Source organism: Apostichopus japonicus, chromosome 16 (assembly GCF_037975245.1).
Source record: "Apostichopus japonicus isolate 1M-3 chromosome 16, ASM3797524v1, whole genome shotgun sequence".
NCBI lineage: Eukaryota > Metazoa > Echinodermata > Holothuroidea > Aspidochirotida > Stichopodidae > Apostichopus > Apostichopus japonicus.
Window position 1 is genome coordinate 9,877,427 of NC_092576.1, and position 25,217 is coordinate 9,902,643.

Here is a 25,217-nt window from a genome sequence, read left to right on the forward strand (position 1 = left end):
ACTATATTTTATGTGGACGTTATAACCGGTGCTGTGGCCGAGTGGATAAAGGCGGTGGCATTTGAAGCAATGAGGCTTAGCAATCAGGAGGTTCAGGGTTCGATTCCCGGCCGGGTCATAGTACGGTGGGTTTTTCATCCAAGAGCAATCTACGGTTTTCCCATCTGAAATGACTTTCTAATTGAAAAGATTTCAGATGGAAATTGAAGTGTTGAATTGGAAGCCACCCGACGTGTAAGTTGTAATCCACAAGCCCTTGCGGGTTTCTCCCACATTTGTGGTCGCTTAAGCGTCGTAAAAATAACTGCTGATTATTATTATTTTTATTATAACCATGTTTGACATCACAGATTATTGCGCTAACACTGCATACTGATAAATAGTATAATAATATAATATAATATCTATAATAATAACTAATACAAAGAAAGTTCGCCATTTTACATCTCATTTGATTCGGAAAATCCCTTAAGTTGACAACAACCTTGATTTTTTTTTTTTTACTTATTAACTTTTGAAGTTCTTTACCTGTAAGGTATTTTGAACAGTTTGGACATGCATTTGTTTATAGAGATGAAAAAATTGCATCTTCACGAATCCGAGTGATTTGGATGAGAGGCAGCATGGGGGGGAGGGGGTGGGGGAGGGGGAGTTAATGACAAGAAGACGGCAACAAAGCAAAGCAAAACCCCAAATGTAATGTAGGAATTAACAATGATGCCTTCTGTTTCATTTCTTCATATTTTATTCAAATTTGTAAATACAAATAGTAAATGGTATCATACTATTCTTGTATAATTTAATGAAATATCTCAATTTTTTGTTTCTGAATATAGAATTACTCAGTATTTGGTACATCACATACAGGAAGTAACTAACATCCACATTCAAATCAGTATATTATGTACTTTGTAATGTTGGTATTTTGAAAGTTAAAAACAAGCTATGCCAATGCACTTTGTAATTATGTATACAATATCGTCGTTTTTCGTTTTCATTTCGAGGGCATAATTCACACTTCAAAAATTATAGTGCAATACCTTCAAACAAAAAGTTTTAAATTTCTCTCTAAAGGAGACATCAGTTGGTATGTTATCTCCGAGAGATACGAACATCTGAAGGAAATACTAACAACAAGAGTTACAATTGGTCCCTAGCAGAATATTATTTCTGTATGTTTTATTTTTGAGAATATTTAGGAGTTAATACACATGATCTTACAGGTCTACGGACAACAATGATCAGACATTTGAAATCATGAAAATAGCTGCAAAATCCCATCAAAATCTATCAAAGTTTGACCATTTCACAAGTCTTTTCTTAATTCTAGTTTTATTTATGAATAAACATTAGCTAATTATGCACATTAATGAGGAAGTGACTGCCTAATTTTCTGTTATGTTATTATCTGTTTTTATATTATATTTTTGTCTTCTTCAAAAGAGAAACATTACTTTATTTAAAAGATAAACGTGGGCTTGTACTTAACGATGAACTTATTGAGGGCTAATATAAGACATTTTGATGAGCGCAACATTCCACGTCATAGTTTTGCACATATTTAATGAGTTTCCCCAGATTTATCAAAACTTCAAAAGTGAATATCTTAGAAACGAATAGAGCTTTTGGAAAAAATGTCAACACATTGTCAATGAGATTATCACACACAACAAATGTACTGAATATGAGGGTAAATTAGACGTAGGTAGTACTTTAAAAGAGACAAACGGAAAGAAAATGTGTATGTATTTATAGTCAATTTAATAATACATGGATTAAACTGTTTCCAGATATTCGATACACTGTTTGAATCTGCTGGAATTCCGTAATGTAGGTTTGGCTCAGGCCTTTGCATCTGTAGACTAGTGGAAGATATCAAACAAGAAAACAGGACATAAACATTAATAAGCAAGTAGTCGTGTTGTAATACAAGTCACAAGTCGTGTTATACTATAAAACATAAGTCGTTCTTGATAAACCTAAAGTACATTATCATAAATTTTAATATTGCATCCTGCAAAGTACCATCTTGACTGAATACCTGTCTGTGAATGTTTGCATTGGGAGTTAACAATAGCACCTTGTATTTGCAGTTTTTCATAATAAACATAGCATCTGCGGTCAAAACATTTTTTTTTTTGCTATTTAATATATTTCAAAAGTACGCCGGCAAATATTATACAGTCTTTAAGTGGTCAATGCAGCCTTCTAACATTTCTGCACTGTAAAATAACTGATAAAAATGTGTAATAACTTAACCCTACATGTAATTTGTTTACAACTTAATTGTGTTTCAGATTTCATTCAGAGAGGATTATTTCAATTGTTAGTGGAATTGAAACATAAATGTACAAATAATCTTATTTGAAATATTGCGCGCAGATATTTGTGCTTCAATTGTTAGATGTACAATTCTGCGGTAGAAATGTCAGATATCTCAAAGCCTTGTGCTACATTTCATCTTCATGTTGTTGTTGTTGTTGTTGTAACTTTGTGTCATTCTGCAAGTTCACTATACATATTGAGACATCGCAATGTCTAGTTTGAAGGCGACATCTAGTACTATTTGCGATGAGTTGTATCACTTACCTTCGTATCGTATGTTGGGTTCTCTAGGCCGGTAGTCCCCAAGCTTGGAGTTGGTCTAGTGTGGGATACAGAAAGATATAAAAATAATAGGTTATTAAAAAACATATCACAACAGAAAGAAAGAAATAACAAAGAGGAAACTTCAATATGTAATGTGAGCGATATTATTATTATTATGATGACTGAGTTAGTATTTTATACAGTATGGAAACACTTTAACTTACGTTTACCTCCAACCGGGACTATGTATACCGACACTTATGAGTGAGTTTGTTTGCAACAAGGAAATTAGAAAGTTTGGGGCATCATTTTGGTCTGCTCGTTTTTATTTAGGGTAAGTTTACAGACATCGTTTGCTTGGAATAAATAAACTGAACACAGCAATAAACAAACGCACGCATGCGTATAATCGCACACAAGCCTGTCCATATTATTGTAATGTAGTATGTAGTTATATCCCCATCATATTACATTAAACATTTGCTTCCATGCCTCTTTGTCTTAAGAGTATTTACTTACTTCCTGTTCATGACTTATTCACCCTACACCCACATCATATTCGTAGAAGCCCCCTTTGCCTTAATTCCATGAAATACTGATGCTTATAACCACGGATGAAAACCTGTTGCATCTCATGAGTATTACAAATGTGGTTAGTCATAGCCATCTCCTATATGCCTTAGTAATTATAAGTAAAAAACTCTGTGACCAGGAGTTTATGTCACAGAGAGGTTATCGCCCTTTCACAGAAAGTTGTAATGACTTAGATACTGTAGTCTTTTAGTATGGAAAAAGACTAAGATTCCAGACTTCAGAGAGTGTAGTTCAGCCTGATACACTCCAGCAATAAAGCTTAAATTCTACAATTATATCTATGTCTGGAGTTTCTCTTTATCTGTTGTTCATTATACTGATTTAATAACGGAGCCCGAACTAATTGAGCCGGAGCACCCCAACGTAACAGTATATAAGGATACCATTTCACTCCTATGTCGTAGAACTTATGTTCAAAACTGTCAACCTTTTGACTCTATGCTTATACCTATGATGTGAAAGTTTAAAACAGACACTTGCGTTTAGTAAATGTTCTCTTTCAACTTGGCGCACGTGTCCATACATTTGATAGAAAAGTGACTTACAAATCAATGTTAAAATAATGCTACTATTTTTTTTACTTTTAGAGCTTTACAGTTATAGTTATTTGTAATTTCTGTGTGAAACGTCTGTTTAGAGAGAATACTTACATTGCCTTAGATTTCCTTTGTTGAAGGAATACAATTCCTCCTATGATTATAATGAGACCCAAGATACCAAACGACACACCCAGACCGATTGCGAGACCGTTTGCTGAATTGAAAGTTGGAAGGAAACGAAAAAAAAATCAATAATTCATGAAACGATAGTCGATAAAGACCAGTTTCGTATTACAATAAATATTATAATTAATATTTTAATTTAAAGTTAAGCAGAAATGGAGTATGAAATCTGTTTGGACATTATAATGAATTTCAGGAGAAAATAGTATACAGGGGTCTCCAATTGGCTATAGAAAGGTTCAGGAAAATTTATATTGAGTTAATGACCAAGTTCTGTGCTGCCCAAATCATTTATAAATAAAGTCATAATACAAAGCATAAATATTATTATAAGGGATTCTTTGTTTCAATACAAGAACCTCTTCCCAATACGCCAAACATAATATAAAAGCCAACACCAACATTTTAAACACAAAAGGTTGTAGTTATTGCGTAGAAAAAAAAACAATTACTTCAGAAGTTTAACTACTCCAATGTATGTTCGTTAGGGTCTCTAATGTTCTATCAGTACGCATTCATACAAAGTGGAACCACTGTGGCCGATTGGTAGGGACTTAGTGCTGTGATACAACGGCCCGTGGTGCCGACTCATAACTTCGACTGATGATTTCCTAAAGGACGGAACCGGTCGTAAAGTGGAATTTTTCTGGTGAGGTGATCTTTATATGCCTCATTTCCGAATGAGAGAAAGTACTACGTCAATACCTTCACCAAAGAAAGAGTGAACTTTTCATTACGATTTGATAGATTTTATGCAACTTGCTGAATGCTGACTTTAACTGGAAAATCACAACCATATAGTTCCACGAAATTTTAACCAGAAGAAAATCAACTTTAAACTTACGATTTTTGTCATCTATTTCCGAACCTGTAATTTTATGTAGAGAAAGAAAAACGTAGTAAGTTGAATACAAAAATCTGAAGTAAAATTTTACATAGTGGATGAAATTAGCAAATTAGGACAACAGTGTGGTTACTAATAGATTCGTGGTGAATGGAAAGTATGTTTATGTCAGCTAGACGAGATCTGTGACGTCATATATTACGTCAAGAGTGTTATTTCAATATCTCATTCTTTTTCCAAGTGAGTTCAGGCGCGTAGCCAGGAATTTGCCAAGGGAGGGGCGAAACTGTAGATTCGGCATTGCAAACTATCTAAGCGTCGCGCCACCATAAGTTGGCGCGAAGCGTACAAGAAAATTTTGCCTGAAAATGCCTCCCAGATCGCTGGAAATGGCACTTCCCAGGCCTTGTAAGTTGCATCTTAGCATTTTCTCTTTTGAAAATACTAGCGATATCATAAAAACATTAAATTTTTTTTTTAAAAATATGCTCAAGGGGGGGGGGGCGGATGCCCCCTTCGCCCCCCCCTTGACTACGCGCCAGAGTGAGTTCAATTTATTACGTGAGCTCCTTTAACAGAGTACATATGAGTTCGCTATTAAATCTCCCTGGCAAAGTTCATTAATATATTCGTCACGTGGTCGCTGATTATGCAAAGAAAAGTGAGTTAACGAGGTATAATTACCGCAGTTGTCTTCGTCACTTCCGTCTGTACAGTCTCGGACGTCGTTACAACGTTTGGATCTCGCTATACACGTATACTCGAGTGGACAGAGCCACTGGTTACTGTTACAGGGAGGAGCGTTGGCGCGGGTGCTGCCAGCTATATGGAACAAGAAGGAAAAGTTGATATAGTTTACGAAACCGATGAAATAGATGTATGCGGTCATGTCGCAAATAAGTTGCGATTTAAGATAGTCATATTATATAGTTCCCTTTCGAGGGGAATGGTGATGTACACCCGACGATGATTACACAGTCACAGTCCCGATGCAAGGGGACTATGGGGTTGAGAGCGGATCAGTCGTTCGGTAGTTTGGTTTTACGTGCCCAGGTTCTTTCCTGGGTGACTTTTCTTAAAAAGTAGTCATGTTATATAGCTGTTGTCAAATTAAGAAAAATCAAAGCACATTCAATACCGCCTCCCCAGGGCTCCAGTCCGAATTTTGAAAAGAAGAAGCATTTTTGTGATTTCATGGACTTAAATAAAGATGGAATTTCATAAAATTAGACCCCCAAAAAGGGGCTGGAATCATTATATTTATCATGTGGCTCAACATACGTATATCATTATGGCTAACTGACTGCAGTAAAGAAAATCGAACGTGAAACGGTCACTACTGTAAATAACATTAGCCTGGTTGTCTATGTCTGTACGAAAATGAGAATAGAAACAGGCGACAATTTCATATCTTCAATATCTCAAAATTCTCAAAACTTTACAATCAGCAAAACTACATTTAATGGCTCAATGTCCACATCACCAGCCTGAGCTAGGTTTACTTCTTGAGGAACACACGTGTCACTTATACAGTGTATGTAGGAGGATTACATTATTAGTAATCTGAAGCTTGTCGTAAATGGAATCAGACTCCATCACTATATCTTCTAAGACAGCCGAAGAATAAGAACACACTACACCGATATATGTCGGTACTCAAACATAGGTATGTTGAGGAGTGCCTAGTTTATGCTTAAATGTTACATTGTGTCATCAGAGTGACGTAAAGTTTCGGGTTAACAAACGCAGTATAATGTTTTCTTGAACAAGGAAAACAATGCAATGAATGGAGATTTCAACCGGTTTGTTTTAATGATGTAAATACCCACAACCTAGCTGTAATAGACACTTACTATAAGCAGTGGTGCTGACGGAGGGAAGTGGGTAAGGGGACTGCCCACACCTAGCTGTAATATATACTTACTATAAGCAGTGGTGCTGACGGCGGGAAGTGGGTAAGGGGACTGTCCACAACCAGGTGTGAAAGATATGTCATCGATAGCCATATCACCTTCTTGGGTCAAACCTCGTACACCCTCTATTACGACCTAGAGAGAAAAATTTATGGTAACTAATAAGGGGTCATATATGGATATAGAGGAGAAGAGTAACGATGAGGGGGTCGGAGAGGTGGTCGGAGAGGGGGTCGGAGAGGGGATCAGAGAGGGGGTCGGAGAGGGGAGACAATCGTGAAGTTAGGGCTAAATGATATTGAGCTATGTGTTCAGTCATTTTCAAAGATTTAATGGTGCCATCTCGGCCCTTCAGCTGAGGACATATAGTTGCACAGTCATATCTGTTTTTGAGGCAAACAATCGTAATTTGGAACAAAACATAAAGATGTAAAGGGGTATTACTCTTTTTTAAATGGGTCAGCTGTTAATTTAAGAAATTATTGGTCATCCCATCCGATCCCCAAATAGTTTTAATACAGTTTCTTGTTTACTTCATGTATGTTTAACGGAAGTTGGTCTTCAATAAATACGTATTTTGTTATCATTGCTAACAACTATGCCGATGAGTTTGATTTAAGATCGAAATAATGACCTTTGCCTGCTGGCGAATAAGTATGATCCATATGTTATTCATGGAATCAGTAACTTGAGATACACAAAGAAATGAACGTGTCTTAATGTAAACTGAATCAGTAGAATTAATAGAAATCCAAACGTATCGTAAATATAGTTGTTGCATTCCCCTTCGAAGGAACACGTGATACGTCACATGACGTAATCCTTCATTATGACACAGCTACAACCTTGATATAAGGGGAAAGGAGTTGAGAGTTGAATAGATTTGCTTAGTTTTGTTCTAAGATATATTTGGAGTGACTTTAAAAAAAAAGTATATCTATTTTATCCTACCAGACCACATACTCCACATTATGTATTGGTGACAAACAACTGCTATACTTCTTAACAGTTCCATTGTGGTGACGATGTCTTCTAGATGATTCATAAACATATTTAAAAATATTATTATGAACTTATCACACCTGAAATGCCACGTTATTCGTAATAAGACCAAGAGATACAGCTGCATAAAACCAGGTATCTCCTCTTTGTGTTTCCTGTGTCCAAACCTTCGTCAATGGTCCGTTAATTATTTCTCGTGTGTAAATATTTAACGTCCCGATCCCGTTTCCTGCTAGGTGATAGAAAAACCGCATCTGAAGAAAATAGATATAGCGAGAGGAAAATGATAGGATGTGGATATGTCTAGTGATTGTTCTCCCCTCCACCCCCCCCCCCCCCGCCCCCAACTGGATGAGCTTTTGACAACAAATAAATGCACCGAATAGGGAGGGTATCGGTTCCTCTCTTCAGTGTATACCCTGTTTTAAAATTCGAATTTATAAAATGTTTCTAGAAATGGGGAAAAAAACTAGATTGCTGGAAAAAAAGGATAAAATCGAGAAAAGACGAGTCAGTTTATTATGACGTGTCATACTGTTCTATGGAATACATGAGTAGCAGTTTACGTCACTTGCATCAAACTAGATTTGCTGGGATTACACATATCCTCAATTCTTAATGTAATCCTATGAGCACATGCTACCGATTTGTCCATCTTCTAGGAAAGATCCAATTTGACTGTTTAACAAAACTTTAAGATTTTAAAATAATTACTCCGTTCTCTGTGAGTGTGTCGGATTCAATACTAGAACTGACACAATTTGATCCATAACTAAGCATTCCAACAATTCGAGATATAATAGTTATTATTTCTCCTCTATTCTTGATTTAATACAGTGTACATAGGGCTGGAGTTGTTAACATGGCGGCTGAAGTTAGAGGTAATCATTCTTGTACAGTTTGTATACCAAGTTTGTACATACACCAATCAAAACACGCGATAAAAAAACAGAATCTTACGTTGCAATCCTCTGTTGCAGTAGACAATATGGTATAGCTTCCAAGTCTAGCTCTGTCGCCATTTCTGAGTGGTCTATCGACTTCTGTATACAGATAATATCCTACAAGAAGAGTAAAAAGTAAGAAAGTAGCTGACTTGTATCAGTGTAATAAAATGACGGTCATTTTGCCACTACTTTATGTTCTCATTGGTGATTCTAGGATTTCCGGATCTGTTTCAGAAAAGTGTCGCGAAAAATCAATTGTCGTATATGTGACTATCTCATGACGAAATCACTTCGTACGTTGTTCTCTTGACTTTTGTAATGCGTTATAAACTCCTCCTTTTATCAGGAAGAACTTATCAATAACAACTGCACTGGATAAATAACTTCAATAATAACTTTAACTAGACAATAATCTCCATTAGAATGCAGTATCCATCTGACGTAAGTACAATTCCATACTGGTTGTGTTTGTTCGTTTCTATATCTCGGTTTGTTGGTGTTTGAAGCTATCAATAAATACAAAATAACTCCCGATAACTCATTGGTTTAATCGTTAATAAATCTCCTCTTAGCCACTCTGCATAAAGTACCGAACCTGTCATATTTTAAAATTATTGTATAAAGTAATTGTGTATACTATATATAGTGCGAAGAAAAAAGAATGGTATTAAATTAAGTTCATAAACCTTACCATTACTAGATTTCGTCGTGTGATCGTTGCTGGGCCCGGTATTACCGCTTCCGGTACCGCCTCTATCTCTCTGCCAATCAAATTCATCGTCGTTCAGGTTCGTCCAATCACAGAAATCAGTTTCGAAGTCACACATTTTGTACGATGCTGTGCGAAAGTGTAAAAGATATCACTAATTATGGTATGTTTGACTGGATAAAGGAGAGTAAGCCTTTTTGTTTCTTTTAATTTAGATGACAAAAGATGCGTTAACAATGGCTTGTGTAGGCGATGATTTATTGAATGAAATCCCCGGTTGTCCGGGGGCCTCTAATGTTGGTTCCGATACTTTGACCCGACGGATCGTAACTGGCATTAAAATAAGGTAGCCACACCACATAATTCTTGGTTTCTATATTTATCGCTTTCTGTCAAGTGCAATTTAGCAGGGCCGTCTTAACGCATGGGCCCACTGGGCCCTGGCCCAGGGCCCCGCGATGTCAGGGGCCCCGCAATCGTAGTAACCCCATGTCTTAATCTGGGAGGAAAACTTATTGAATAGGCCATTATGCCTGATTGAATTCGATACTTGACAACTTGTGACGAGAGTTGGTGAAACACTTGAGAGTTTGACATTAAATATTTAGATTGAGGGGCCCTGCTCCATTGCCGGGCCCAGGGCCCGGAGATCTCTTAAGACGGCCCTGCAATTTAGGTGACGAAAGGATGAAAGGCCCCAGTATTCACTTTTAAACCGAGGACCTGAAGACATGATCTGCAACTCCATGTACAGTTTGATCCTTTTGATATTCCTTCCAAGATCTAATTTTCCTACACCAGCAGCTCTAAATTTCGAGAGGAAAGTGTAGACCTATAGTAAAATATGTATTAACTACGGACTGAGCAGTAATACCACTAAACATTAAACATAAAGCAACACTCACTGCAATGTGATGATAGCTCATCGGTGCCATCACAACAATCTAAGGAAAAGTCGCACTGTTGAGATTGTGGATAACAGACACCATTAGCGCATTGAGCTTGGCGAGCACTACACTCTCCACCCAATGATGGTAAAGGTATCGCACAATCCACGAAGAGAAAGTCATCAATGGCAAACCCACTGTCAGCTGGTATAATTTGTTCGTCTTCCGCTTGGACTACAATCTAAATAATAAATAATAATCATAATAATACTAATAATGAAAGAAAATATGTAATGGAAAACGATGGTAACCTGGAAATGAACGAATTACAATTATATTTCAGTTGACATTTGTGGATCAAGTTAACTTCATGAAGAAACTTCTGTTTGCTCGCAAATGACCTCGCCAAACTACTACCGTCCATATAACTTGTCGCAAGATACAAGTTATCCTCATACTGGTGCAACCTGTAACACATGTCACCGTGTCACGGACACAAAACAGGCATTACTGATACACGGTTGTGGGACAAGAACAGTAAGTAACATGTGTTACAGGTGGCACCAGTGGTTACTGTACTATAGCTATATGTGTTGGAAATAATGGAGGTACGGTACCGCTTGATTCCAGTTTACATCTCTCTTTAAATTACGCCAATTCGTCATGCCGAGAACGAAGAAAGGCCATGTTTGGGTATATCCATATGCCTCCTTATAGCATATAAAACGACTAGATACAACGTCATTTTACAATCGCGTATTAGCTAACTCGCACTTAATGGTTGGTACAGAACTTAATGGTTGGACATGAACTACTGTTCATGTCCCACAACCGTGTATCAGTAATTACTACTTTGTGTTCGTAACATGTGTAACGTGTGTTACAGGTCATTAACAGTAGTTACTGTTAGAGCCATGAGTATCGGGTGCTCTTGAACGAACCTTGCTCGTTCTTGTTAGTGAGCGCACGTTCGAATACAATATCGTTTTGCACACACCCTCAGTGGATCATTACCTGGAAATCTTCAGTACACGCGTCAATGTCGGCCTCTTCGCGAAGCCATTTATTGTATTGGGGTAGATCTTCTACAATTTTCCGCAATTTTCTTTCTTCAGTTGCTGTTTTCACGAAGATTTCGATATCGCCGTATTCAACTCCAAACATGAAAAACCAGAAAACAAACCGACATGCCCTGCTTGCAATGCGGAAGGTGGGACTAGTTAGTCGAGTCTTCTGCCCTTGTGTAGGAAGAGGACCAGCTTCAACGTAAAGGTACTTCCCTGTCGAGTAAAACGTTTTGATGTAGAATCGATACTAAGTAGTATTCTGTGATATGTATTACTCTTCCACTTTCATGAATGAGATAGCTGCTGATCTTCAAACGTGTCAGACCTCCCCCTCTCTAAAACCAAATACTTATTACTTTCATCATGTTGAACTTTGAGGAATGGATGTGATGATCTTCGTCTTGGTGCCGTTATCATGCTGTGTTTGTTCAATCCTTTATACAAAAGAGAACTCACATCTCAAATGGGCAAGTTAGTACCGCAAATAAAATGTATTGTACCAAATGGGTGATTTGCCATTATGGTGACATGTGATAAAGAAAGTAGAACTTATGTCTGGAATATCGTTCTGTGGGGTATGCTAAACTGAAACAGAAATCTGTTAGTTAATTCAAGATGCCGGATTAGACTTATCAAAGGCAACAATTAGTGTATAGCCTGCAGCGACATATTGCTCTAGTCTGGAGGACTAGTGTAGTACCGAATTGAAGTCATGCTAGCCAGACACAGTAGACGACAATGTTTGGTAAATGAGTTGGTTAATCACATTGAATATCATTTTCGCGCAAGAGGTATATGACCTACGACTGAATCACATTTACACAGACTGTGCAACCGATGAAGGTCCTATTTCTGTTTACCTCTACCGGATCCTGTTGTGTGGTCACCAACCGGACCATTGAATTCTGGGTCCATTTCGCCCTGTGACGTCCTGACTTTCCAATTGCCCCCATCTTGCAAGTCTTGAGACCAATAGCATAGATCGAATTCGAAATTACAGGCAGCCGCTGTTGAATTTAAGCATTTGATTAACGGTTAAGAAGAAACGCACCCATGACAACAGGTTTTTTTTTTAAATATTGACCATTAACATTGAAGAATTGTGTTAATCAAATAAAACTTATATTTTTGCCACATATAAATCATTTATTGATCTTAGTTTTTTTATTACATTGATAAAGTTCCAGTTAGTTCCAGTAGATCTTTCAAAGTACAAACAAAGTACAACCACCTCTTTCTCGCCATAACGAATTGTCTACATACTGATTAATAAAGGAATTGATTTTCTAAACAACGCAATTAGCAGCGTAGTACATGTTATGTATCCAAAATATGACAATTTAAACGTGAAGTGTAAAATATAGTATGATGATTTATAACTACGATCAGATATGACCCGATGCTGATATCACGAAACTGCTGTGAAACAATGTGTGACCATGTGTGACGATGCGTTGCCCCGTGTCACTTGTGGCACCATGACATACGGGACCACCTTTGTCATGCATGAGCTATCGGTATTAAGGACGAAAAATGAAAGATTTTATTAATTATATACTTACGGCATTCGCTCTCGTCACTGCCATCAGCACAATCGTAGTTAAAGTCACAGTACGCACCCTGCCTCACGCATTCCCCATTCTGACATGTATATTGGGTTTCTCCACACTCTCCGCCAGGCAGGGTGAAAGCTAAAAATTAAATAATCATATACAGTTGGAAAGTTTGAAAGCCGAATTTTAAATATATTTCTTACAGCTTTAGCTTGAAAATGATGTCATATCCTTCCCATTGCAATGAATAAATAGGTGTTTTCAGATGTTTCCTCCGTGGAATTGTAACACGTAGATGGTACGAGTATAGGACTGCGTTACAATCTTGATCGGGCCGCATGTGTAAACTTATTTCGTTTACATTTGTGTAATGAGCATGCTGACATGTGTGGTCGCAGTGATTTTACGGTAAATCGTTCGCGCCATAAGGGCAACAGAAAATACATTTCTTTCTTTCGATTGCGACAGCTTCTCTCCATTAAACCCACCTGGTCAGAGTGCATTTTCAATAAGAAACATTGAATCTACTTTTAAGTTGGTTTTCTGAAATTCATCAGCAAACACGTATTGAGACTATGGTTTTACGATGTGACTGTTGGAACCAAGGTACGCGGTATCGACAATGGTTCGTCACTTAGTTGAACTAGATATTCCTATGTCTTACCAATTACCAAGTTATCGCTCTCACTTAGTTAAACTAGATATTCCATTGTCTTACAAATTACCAAGTTATCGCCTCTCAATCAATTTTCCTTGACTCGGCTACCACAGTTACAACCCCAATCAAGTCGATTGTATTTATGCGTTTGTTCTACGGATGAAAATCACTAACGTTAGGGATAACACGTTCTAACTACGCTGCCCTGAAAACAAATGACCTTCAAATTATCGTTACACTTATGCGTGGTTGCTGATTGGTCAGAATATTTGGGAGGAGTTAATGGTACAATGTTAAATACAGCTATCCCAGATATGATTTTGATTTGTAACCTTCGTCGTGTTCCGATATCATATAGCAATTCTGATTACATCATCAACTTTATCTAAATACTTAGGGGAAATGTGTTGTATTTAATAATTTCTAAATTTAATGATTAACCCATTATTGTTCCTTCCCCAAACAATGCCTGAAGGGTGGATAACAACAAGGGCGTAGGAACCGGGGGGGGGGGGGGGGGGGCTGGGGGCGCCAGCCCCCCCCAGTGAAAAATATGGAGGGGCGGAAGTATCATTCCGCCCCCCGCTTCGCAAGTCAGAAAACTCCTTTTTCATTCCCAAATGAGAAAAAAATCTCATTTGGAGCACCAAATTGCATCTAAGGAAAGGTGAAAATGCAAAATTATATACAAAATGGAGTGGGTGGGTTGAATTGTGCTATATTGCACCAAATTGCATCTGAGGCCACCTGGAAATGCAAAAAAATTCCAAAGGGGGAACACCCCCTCCCCTTAGACCCCTCCCCAGGCCGGCCATGAGTCTTCAGCCCCCCCCCCCCCACTCAAAAGTACCTTCCTACGCCAGTGGATAACAAAGACAACATTTGATAATGTATAATATTTCCTTTATTGTTATTACTCACGTGGTTTAATAGTTGTGTGTATCGGTAAGTTTCGGCCAGCTGCTACACATTCGGGACTGAAGCTGACATCATCTACTGCTATGTCTCCATATGCAGTCAGACCTCTCGTAGATTTAAAAATGACCTGTGCAATGTAATTAAAAAAAACACGGCATTCTTTACTTGACTCTACTTCGACATTTTTTAATCACAATTTGATTCATAGTCACCGACACCTACCAAGTGTTTTTACTGTTGCCGCTTGGTGTATTGCTAAAAACTCTGATAATGACAGTAGCGGAGCTCGGGGTATTGGTCAGGGGGGGGGGGGGGGCGAGAATGATCTGTAGGGGCGCTTTCGACACTATCAGAGCCTTATATAGAGAGAGTTGCGACAACTGAAATTTGGGCGCCATTTTGGGGCCAAATGGGCAACATACAGTATGTGTGGGAATGGGCGTTCAGGTGGATAGGGGAATTTTTCGATGGCATTGTAGAAGTGTGAGCGGGATTCTGGGTTTTATTTTTGGCCTGATAATGTTGTGGTGCTTTTGGGCGCCGAGGCTGTGTAAGTAGGGCGTCGAGTGTCGAACGGGAGGGGGGGGGGGGAGGGATTGGCTGCGCTCAAGTTCAAGGGGATGAGGTTGGCACATTTGGAAGTCCAAATTCAACAGTTGATATTCTGGTACGGTAAAATTGTATTATGACTGGTTATATATCATATTGTAACACATATTGCACAGTTGCGGAATAATGTACATTCTTCCATTGTTGCCATGGTAACCAAACAAAGCCTGTGATTGGTCAAAATTGGGATTAACTGTAACTTGAGCTAGCAATGGCTGATGAAGTTGATATTTGGACATGTGACTGGTACTGACATGGTGCACAGAATCATGAAGCTAGGTCTTTGAAAATTGGTTGCTATGGTAACTAAATGGACCAATCACATCAGGCTTGGGGCGATTACATCTGAATGTAATCGATTACGATTACTTGAGAATGTATGATTACGATTACGATTACAGCCTAAAGTTGAAGTAATCGATTACGATTACATTGTAATGTAATCGTGATTACAATCATGATTACATTGTGGTTACTTGCACAATCCTCTGCATATCTGTTTAATATAACTCTCTGCCGGGAAATAGGGCAATGAAATAGGGCAAGGGAAGGGCATTTACAGTATATACGGACAAAATTGTGGAAGTATATCTACAATTCCTACCAGGCATTACACATTTATGCCTTAACACGTTTAAGATGTGTAACCCATAAGTCCAGTAAAAAATACAATTTAAACAGACAAAGAGTAAACAGACAAATACTAAAGTAAAACAAATGAAGATTTTCATGCAACACTATATTTTGTAAACTAATAATTTCTGCATAGCAGCAAAACTAAAAACTGTTTTACATTATAACACCAAAATAAAACTAAACAGCTTTGAAATGGGGCATTCCACAGTACATGGGACATGGAAGGCCAAAATAAAAGTAAATTATTTTCATCAAAAAGTGGTCAACTCTGGTAAAGCAAATTCTGATCCACCAAAATACTTAATTTGCAGAAGCATAAATATGTTGTCAGAAGTCGAAAATTAGAGTTTTCTTTTGGGGGGGGGGATTGCTGGGGGGTGAGTTGCCCGCTAACCATGGTAAAATGCTAGGCCTAGGCTCAGTCAAATTGAATTTCCTGGGTTATGTCCTCTTTTGCTTGGAACTGCCCGGTTGTAAGAATATGAATTAGGATCTGTATACCGTACCTATGTATGACATGGACAAACATGATTCCTGAGCCTAATTTGGCTTGTGGTTTTCAGTTGACTCTGTTAGTTTTTATCCTCTAACAGGACACAATGTTCTAGGAAATATTTTTACCTAGCCTACAGTGATATTTTAGTAACCTAATTTTTCAATATTATTTCATAAAAGATAGTGGAGTTCTGGACCAGTTCAATTCAAATCATCAAGTGCAAAGCAGAATGATTAATCATTTCAATGGTCTGCCAGATCGCCACCCAAATTTTCATAAATAATAATCCGAACAAGCTCATGACTCAATGGAGCCAAGCAGTTTTTCATTAGGGGGCTAGGCTAGCCCTTGGAGCTTTGGATTGCACACTGTGCTTCGTAGATCCCCGATTTGTCTTGCCACGCTGGAGCCTTCAATTTAAGGAATATACCCACTAAACTTTGCAGAGATATTTTTATGCACCTTATAACAGATCTCATCCCAACATCGCAACTTTCTTGATCAGAACTTGTTAAAAATAGACCATTTTCATGCCTGAAATTTATGCTCTGTTTTCTGTGATGTTAACTATGCGTGTATGTACACTGCACCATACCCACAGTAACCCACAGTCCTGGTTATCAGGGATGTAAGTGCAGCCAAAAAAAACCCGGAAAACTATTCGGAGAAAACCGGGGGAATGTCGTCCTAACGCATCCTACTCCTAGCTCTGAATACTTACGCACTATCGTTATGTTAGGCTAGCTCAAAAGTATTAGCGCTCTAACACATCATTCCCCTAGTTCTGACTACTTTACACACTATCGTTATGTTAGGCTAGCTCCAAGTAACGAATACGTCGCAGCGAAATCCGGAATAAAAAACAGTCTCACATTTGAAAGCGATCACGAATATCGACTATCATATGCGTATCCCGTAGATTTAGCCGCTCACAAATATCACAAGCGTTATTTCCGAAACTTATGTCGAGCACCAGCAGTTACGAATCAACGTGAATTAGGCAAGGTTTTTCAACGACAGAAATGAGCTATGGCGATTTGAAGTTCGCACGTACGCAACGATGTTCACATGGCACACACAATGTTGTACAGTGCAATGCGATGTGTAACAGGAAATGGTATTTTGGTTGAGCGATGAGTGAAAATTGATGTTAGCTTGCTGCAACGGGCCAGGCATTTTTGCCGCGTTGTGTATTTGATATTTGTACAATTTTGTGGAACTTAATTGGAATTAAAAAAAAAAAACGGATTTCCGTAAAAATACGGAAGACTTACATCCCTGTGGTTATGGACTAGGCTAGGCCTAGTGTTACGAATCTTAGTTCATTGTACTAGGCCTAGGTGAAGTACTCACATCACAAAGTTTGTGATTGGAGTTCGCCTTCCAGTGAAGCCTGTTTACTTTTGCCTCCCAAGTTTTCCTCCTATCTAGGTTTGTTGGGAATCTGAAAAGTTTTGAACCATTTTCGGGACGATTTGAACAGCCCCACGCTGAACAGCCAGGCATTTTGTGATGGCAGCGCAGATGTTGACTGCTCGAACGTACGTTGTTGTCGATCTTACGGCCAGAATTAGTTGGCCCCAAAATGGTGCCATGAGGTCACGTGATCGAAAATTCCGGGACCCGAGTTGTCGCAACTCTCTCTATATAAGGCTCTGGACACTATCTAAGCGGAGCGCCACCACAGGTTGGCGCGGAGCGTACAGAATTTTTTTGAGTAAAGATACTCCCTAGATCGCCGGAAAAGACCCTTTCCGGGCCTTGCGAATTTGTATTTAACGAAGAATAAATAGGTGTAATCGCCATTTTGTCAGAAAATTTCATCAACAAAATGTGACAAATGTCAATAGGTAGATGACAGAGCCAAAAAAACTCAATAATCGCGAATAAGTAAAAAGTTGTAGCTGAAAAGGGCGCCAGCATTCCATTTGAGTCCGTCAGGAGGGGGGCATCCGCCCCCCTGACTGTATGGACGCTCCGCCACTGGATAATGTCACTGTAACGGGACTAATAAAAGGTCTACTCGACTTCAGGTAACATGCTGTACGGAAATAATGAACATGAAAGGGACGAAAATGATAGTGGTAAGCAGCTTGCCAAATCGAATAACCGAATCATTTGTCTCTACTATGTCAGTCAACTGCGTGTATTAGCTTCCTTATCCTTGCGGCATATGGGGATTGAGAAAAATTCAACATTCAAATATTTCAACAACAAAAACGTCACCCAGGGTAGCATCTGGGCACGGAAAACAAGTAACCAAAACGACTGATACACTCTCAACAACAGTCCGCCTGCATCGAGACTGTGACTGTGTGATCATCGTCAGGTGTGTATCACGATTCCCCTTGCAAGGGAATAGATACTTCTTTTTCAAAGAAAAGTCACCCAAGAAAGAATCTGGGCACGAAATTCAAACGCCTGATCCGCTCTCACCCCCAGTCCCTTTGCATAGATATTGTGACTGTGAAATGTTGCAATTCTGAAGTAACGTTCATTTAGAAATCGGGCAGTCTGCTTGCGTAACTTGATGCAACACTTAATGGCTGTAGTCCACGCATGTACTATGCAAATAGAAAAGAGCCAATCAAGACACAGCTCTACTATTCAAAAATAAATAGCTAAAGTATCGCGACGCTTGCAGATTGTCGGATTTCTAATTGAACGTTAATTGAGAAATGTAATATTTGTCCCTAAACGTTATATAAGTGAATTTTCGAAACGTGTCGACATTACGATAATGCTGTAGGCTTTTCTAAGAAGGTTATGTTTGTGTTAAGGAACAATATAGTCTGTTTCGACCAATGGAAAGTCATTGTTTCTGCTCAGTCTCTCGTTTCCATTGGTCAATCTATTGGTCGGTTCCTTCTGGACGTTCATCTCCTAAAAGTGTAATACTTTCGAAAAAAAAAGGCTCAGCATAATGTATCCGACACAATTGCGTAGTTGACATATTGTGTTCGATACATTTAAATTATATGTTTAACCTCAAATACTTCCTTTGTTTGAACAGAAAGTGCTCGTATGAAAGAAATAATGAGCTTTAGAGCTTTGGCCAAAGCTCTCATCACGTTGCCAAAGCATGAGAACATCGTTGACATTTTAGGAATGTCCCTTGAAGACGGTAAGTTTCCCCAAACCTCTCTACATTACTCGATACATTCTTGTGAACGGCCAGTGATGTACAGGCATTGGGTTCCCAGATCGGATATTGTCTGCAGACCTATAACTTACTTGGAAATCGTTTTCTCTGGTAACTTCGAGGACTTTGAAAAGCCAAGGATCACTGCGATCCTCTCTATCAGTCCAGATACGATGAAATGGTCCATTCTCACTCTCCCTAGTACCGACGTCAAAGCGACCGATAAACGCACCCTTCATATGATACCAAAACCTGATCTGTAATGAAGCAAAATAATAACAAAACTAATGACATAGTGCTTGCAGATCTTTTATAGTATTTAACATGATAAACAGATGTTTGCTTCAAAAATGACTTTCTCGGAAGTTCTACTTCTGCAAATTGCTATTGAACAGAGAGGAGGGCTTCAAATCCAAGATAACAACATATGCTCTATGGGGTGACAGTAAAAAGCTAGCTGACGTTTGAACACGAGTGACGTCATTCCACTTAAAGGATACACACATATATAAGCACATACAATGTATGTTATACAATGTCACATTGGTTTATCGATCTGAGCTGCTGTTTGGGAAACCAAGGACATGACATTTCGTCATAACCTTTCAATTAACTGGTGTGGAATATTTGTCAGGTGAGTTAGTGTCGTCCACCCATTGAGTGACAAACTGATGTGACTGTAAGACCATCAGTCAGACACCAGCTGTTTTTTTATATAAATATTTGCTAACTTGATCAAATCACGCTTTTTTTGGGCTATATTGAATACCAAATTAAATAAAATGTCAAATCTGCTTCTTTACTGTACCTTGCAGTTTAGTGAATTTCCAGCAATGACGTAGCTAGCAATACTAGCAGAATCACCAGGTCGAACTGGTCTGCTAACGTCGGTGTAAACGTAATAACCTTTGGAACGAAATGAGATACGTGTTATTAACAAAATGGAAGCGCATTTCCAAGTACCCTATAGTGAAGTAAGATATTGTCCCCTTCCTCTCTCAGAATTTGAGTGCTATTCTTGTAAAATAAGAACACAGCACTGACGTGTCGGTCCTTTACAAAGAGGGATGAAGGATCAACATTTGGGATCAAGGATGATTTTGAAAGCAAAGTCTACCAAAGTTAATGAGAGTGTGCTATGACCATATATAGTACACAGAGTACATATATTACATATACCATGAGGGTACATGAAAAGATGGTTTAAATCATCGACGACATAAACCACTTAATATCATTTTTAATGACACTTATATTGTTAACATTGGCTTTAATATGCTGAGCAATGGATAGTTTAGTCTCCTGTACCACTCATTCAACACTCTTGATAACCATTGCTGCCATAATGTTTTTTTTTCTGTGTTTTTTGTTACAGTCTGTTCATCATAAACATTTTAAGAAGCATACCGGATTAAGAAGGAAGGGTAACTTGTGAGGAAAGTGGAGCGGAGGATATCTTGATTTGCGAAACAAACACTTTTTTAAAGTTATTTTTTGGGGGTCATTCCTGATTTAAAATTTGTGCTGTATATGCCATACGTACCCCTTGGATTTCACTACCTACTTCTCACACATTACCTCGTAGTATGTATATCATCTATTACAGTACGGAACGTAAACTTTGGTAATATGAAACTATAGATGAATTTCCCCTTTGTTTCATCTCATGGTATTCTAGAGAGGAATGTTTAGCACCGTAGTATGTATATCATCTATTACAGTACAGAAAGTAACCTTTGGTAATATGAAACTTTAGGGAATTTCCCCTTTGTTTCATCTCATGGTATTCTAGAGAGGAATGTTTAGCACCGTAGTATGTATATCATCTATTACAGTACGGAAATTAAACTTTGGTAATATGAAACTTTAGGTGAATTTCCCCTTTTTAATTTCATGGTATTCTAGAGAGGAATGTTTAGCACCGTAGTATGTATATCATCTATTACAGTATGGAGTTAAAAACTTTGGTAAGAGGAAACTATAGATAAATTACTCAATGGTTTCACCTCACGGTATTATAGAGAGTAATGTTATTAACTTTACCGGTTGTGGTTCCAGTGGTATGGTCGAATGAGGGTCCAGTTCTGTCACTACTGGTGCTACCCTGATGTCTAGTCCAATCAAATTCGTCGTTTGTTACTTGCGTCCAGTCACACCAGCCGTTTTCAAAATCACAACTATTGTAAGCACCTGAAATGACGAATAGAAATGTGAAGGAATAACGATCCATTAAAATTGTTAATTTGACCAAAAGAGCTATTCATTGTATGAAGCCTTAGTCGCACACTCAACTCAATTAATTAGGAGTAGTAGTCGAAAGTCGACAAGTTGGAATCAAAACACAGACAAATATATTCCAAATTGTCAAATCTTAGAAACTTTATGAAAAAGCGAGCAGGAAAGAATAGTCGGCCTAAGCAAAGCAGCGAAAAACTAGCCCAACTATAGCTTAATTGCTATCATTTGTAAATCTAGATGAGATGATATTCTAAACAAAGTGTGTATGTAAGATGAAATAGACAATTAGTTGAGACAAAGCTCCTTATTCTTACAACACTCTATACTGTCCTTCAATATAATGCTTCCAAGCACTCGTACTGACAGTACGAACAGTTCCTAACCTTACTTTGATTCTAGTGCTAAAAACAACTCCATACTGTCCTCCCTAATTATGCTTCCAAGCACTCATACTGACGGTATGAACAGTTCTTACCCTTTATATGATATATTTTATATGATCGATAGGAGTGCTTTTGGAAGTGGGACGTGGAAGTAGGGTAGCAAGATAGAAACAAATTGTAACAATTTGGTGAAACAGGAGTAAGTTATGAGTTATGCTAATCTACAGTGAAGCCGTGCGTTCATAATAACAGCACTGGAGTTTATTCATTTGTGCCCATTGAATCCCCTACCCCACCCCCACCCACCCACCCACCCCCACCCCACCCCTCGCCCCTCACCCCTCACCTCTCACCCCTCACCCCTCACCCCTCACCCCTCACCCCTCACCCCTCACCCCTCACCCCTCACCCCTCACCCCTCACCCCTCACCCCTCACCCCTCACCCCTCACCCCTCACCCCTCACCCCTCATCCCTCACCCCTCACCCCTCACCCCTCACCCCTCATCCCTCACCCCTCATCCCTCACCCCTCACCCCTCATCCCCTCACCCCTCACCCCCTCATCCCCTCATCCCCTCACCCCCTCACCCCCTCACCCCCTCATCCCCTCACCCCTCATCCCCTCATCCCCTCATCCCCTGACCCCCTGACCCCCTCATCCCCTCACCACTCACCCCTCACCCCTCACCCCTCATCCCCTCACCCCCTGCATCTCCTTCAGGCACGCTGCAAGCAATTTCCAAACAAGTTTATACCGGAGGCTTGTACAAGTTGAAAAATATGTGTCCCTCCTAGCAGTGGTCTATTTCTTCTCTGGCTAAATGAAAAAAAAAACGGGTATCCCATTTCCTCACTCTGACGATGGGAGGTAAGTGAGGGAAGCATGACCCTCCTTCATCTTCCTTTGCGCAAGCGCAATGTGACTAACTGTTCCTAACCAGTTTGTCATACGAGATACAATAATGTTGCATTTGGTTCCAACGAAGATTGATTAAACTGTTACTAAGACTTACTGCAAGTAGTTTCATCGGTTGTCTCCCCGCAACAATCTGTTTGAAAATCACATTTGTAATCCTGGCTGTAGCAATACCCCGAGGCGCATCGGCTGTATCCAGTGTCGCAAGTACTGGTGGCGGTGTTGAAAGCGCAATCAACAAACGCTATATCGTCAATAGCTATACCTCCCTCAGAGGGTATCTCCTGTCTATCTTGACCCTCCAGAGTTATCTATACGCAACAAAGGGTCAGTAAGAATAAAACGAGGAATTTCGAAGAAACATGGATTCAGTTAATTGGTTCTTGTTATATCTTCAGACTACTCTATAGGAGATTAAGCTGAACCGGCACTGACTGAAGTAGCTTGAAATATCGAAGAAAAATCGTTTAGCTTCTGGGTGTAACATTTTAAGAACCATCATTTAACACTTTACATTGCCGTAAATTTATAGATCTGATCGGATATAGAAGGACTGGTTATAATAACAGATAAAGTGTAATCAGGACTATACAATGTTTTAATGTTTTTAATGTCGATTTTGGCTGGAAGTCCAGCAGACAAGGCCTGTTTGAGAACAGTTGAAGAAAGGGCATTTGAAATTCTAAGAATAGTTTTTAGGGATATGTCCAATGTAACAGAACATGAACCCATGAACCCATCTAACAAACGATTATAACTGCTTGTTTTAGGTTGCATTTCGAAATCAAGTTCAACAATAATTTAATTATTGGGATATTTTATGAACAATTAATACCGCTAATATTTATATACATATTTTGTAATTAATTTTGTATTGATTTTTTTTTAAAACTTTCAGCCTGCCTGTCATTGCTACTCGTCATTGTATGAAGGACATCCACCAGTGCGGTAACTATGTATATCTCAATTTTCTACTCTTTGCTCTCTTGTGAATACATATATGTATATAGGCTACCCTTGTGGTAAAACAAGATTCTTAGATCGAAATCTCGTTATCAAAATTAATTTACACAACAGTCCAAGTCCAATATATCATAAAATAAACACTGGCAAACTACTAACACTGGCAGGTACCATTAATCGGTGGATCGTTTCAACCCGGCGATCTTTGAATTCAAATTCAAAGATCAAAAAAATAATATGATAGACTTTGTCAAATACAGTATGAAGGATATCTGTATCAGCTTTTTAACACTTTACTTAATATATGGTGATACAATCTTGTTATAGAAAAGAACAACAAAGGCACCTTGAACATTTTGGAATTGAACTGACCAGTTTGGTATTGAGGTGAACTGTAAATTTGCTTCCATAAACCACAGAAATCTTTGAGAGATTATAATTGACCTTACCTTATTGTTGGATTAGGAATGATTAGGAAAGTTTTGAGCGGCATGTGGTACTACGAATCACCTAAAATCTCTCTTTTTAATATATAGCGAAAATTGTTTTAATTAAGCTCTGTCTTGGTATGAGATCATTGAAAACTTTTGAGGGAGACATTGAGAAAGAGAGAGAGACGGGGAGAGAGAAATCCTCGAATTTATAAACAGTGAACTTCTTTGTTTCCTATACAATGTAACATTTGGAATTTATTAGGTAGAGGATGAAATGTAGTTAGAATGGTTTGCTTCAAATTGTAACTTACAGCAGCTTTAGCTGTACAATTCAATGGAACTGATAAAAAGGGTGTCAGACGCAGTTCTCCGTGTTTATGATTTTCGTTTTGAGTTACTAACAATTGTAGACATGTTTTAACTACAGGAATGTAGTACGCTGACAACTATCACTTTCTACAAGGACTCGAAAGGTAGCAAGTGCAATATATGTAATGGAAACTTATTCACATAATGACAGTGGCGTAGGAAGGTACTTTTGAGTGGGGGGCTGAAGACTGATGGCCGGGCTGGGGGAGGGGTGTAAGGGGAGGGGGTGTCCCCCTCCCCTTTGGAATTTTTTTGCATTTCCAGGTGGCCTCAGATGCAATTTGGTGCAATATAGCACACTTCAACTCCCACTCCATTTTGTAAAGAATTTTGCATTTTCACCTGGCCTTAAATGCAATTTGATGCTCCAAATGAGATGAAAAAGGGGTTTTCTGACTTGCGGAGCGGGGGGCGGAATGATACTTCCGCCCCCCCCCCCATATTTTTCACTGGGGGGGGGGGGCTGGCGCCCCCCAGCCCCCCGGTTCCTACGCCCTTGCATAATGACGATAAGAATAAGAATTCACACCCGATACACACAGAGAACACAGTAACTTTACTATAAATCTTAAAGTTTTGTACTGCAGTAAAAACAGGATCGTGCTATAAAAGAAAGATATGCGTAAT

General features: G+C 38.8%; 1 protein-coding gene across 1 annotated transcript in view; it reads right to left on the minus strand.

Moving 5' to 3' along the window:
• Positions 1-722: 722 nt before the first annotated feature.
• Positions 723-25,217, minus strand: part of LOC139983378 (MAM and LDL-receptor class A domain-containing protein 1-like) — a 29,093-nt gene continuing 4,598 nt past the window's right edge. Inside the window, exons 5-22 of the mRNA XM_071996899.1 lie at positions 22,922-23,135; positions 21,330-21,476; positions 20,095-20,192; positions 19,379-19,543; positions 14,407-14,530; positions 12,837-12,965; positions 12,135-12,281; positions 11,222-11,487; positions 10,226-10,448; positions 9,303-9,449; positions 8,625-8,725; positions 7,745-7,918; positions 6,674-6,797; positions 5,434-5,571; positions 4,750-4,773; positions 3,834-3,936; positions 2,590-2,644; positions 723-1,862 (exon numbers count right to left, since the gene is read on the minus strand). Coding sequence (XP_071853000.1) covers positions 1,842-1,862; positions 2,590-2,644; positions 3,834-3,936; positions 4,750-4,773; positions 5,434-5,571; positions 6,674-6,797; positions 7,745-7,918; positions 8,625-8,725; positions 9,303-9,449; positions 10,226-10,448; positions 11,222-11,487; positions 12,135-12,281; positions 12,837-12,965; positions 14,407-14,530; positions 19,379-19,543; positions 20,095-20,192; positions 21,330-21,476; positions 22,922-23,135 — 2,400 coding nt within the window. The 3' untranslated portion in view covers positions 723-1,841. The remainder of the gene's footprint in view (positions 1,863-2,589; positions 2,645-3,833; positions 3,937-4,749; positions 4,774-5,433; positions 5,572-6,673; positions 6,798-7,744; positions 7,919-8,624; positions 8,726-9,302; positions 9,450-10,225; positions 10,449-11,221; positions 11,488-12,134; positions 12,282-12,836; positions 12,966-14,406; positions 14,531-19,378; positions 19,544-20,094; positions 20,193-21,329; positions 21,477-22,921; positions 23,136-25,217) is intronic.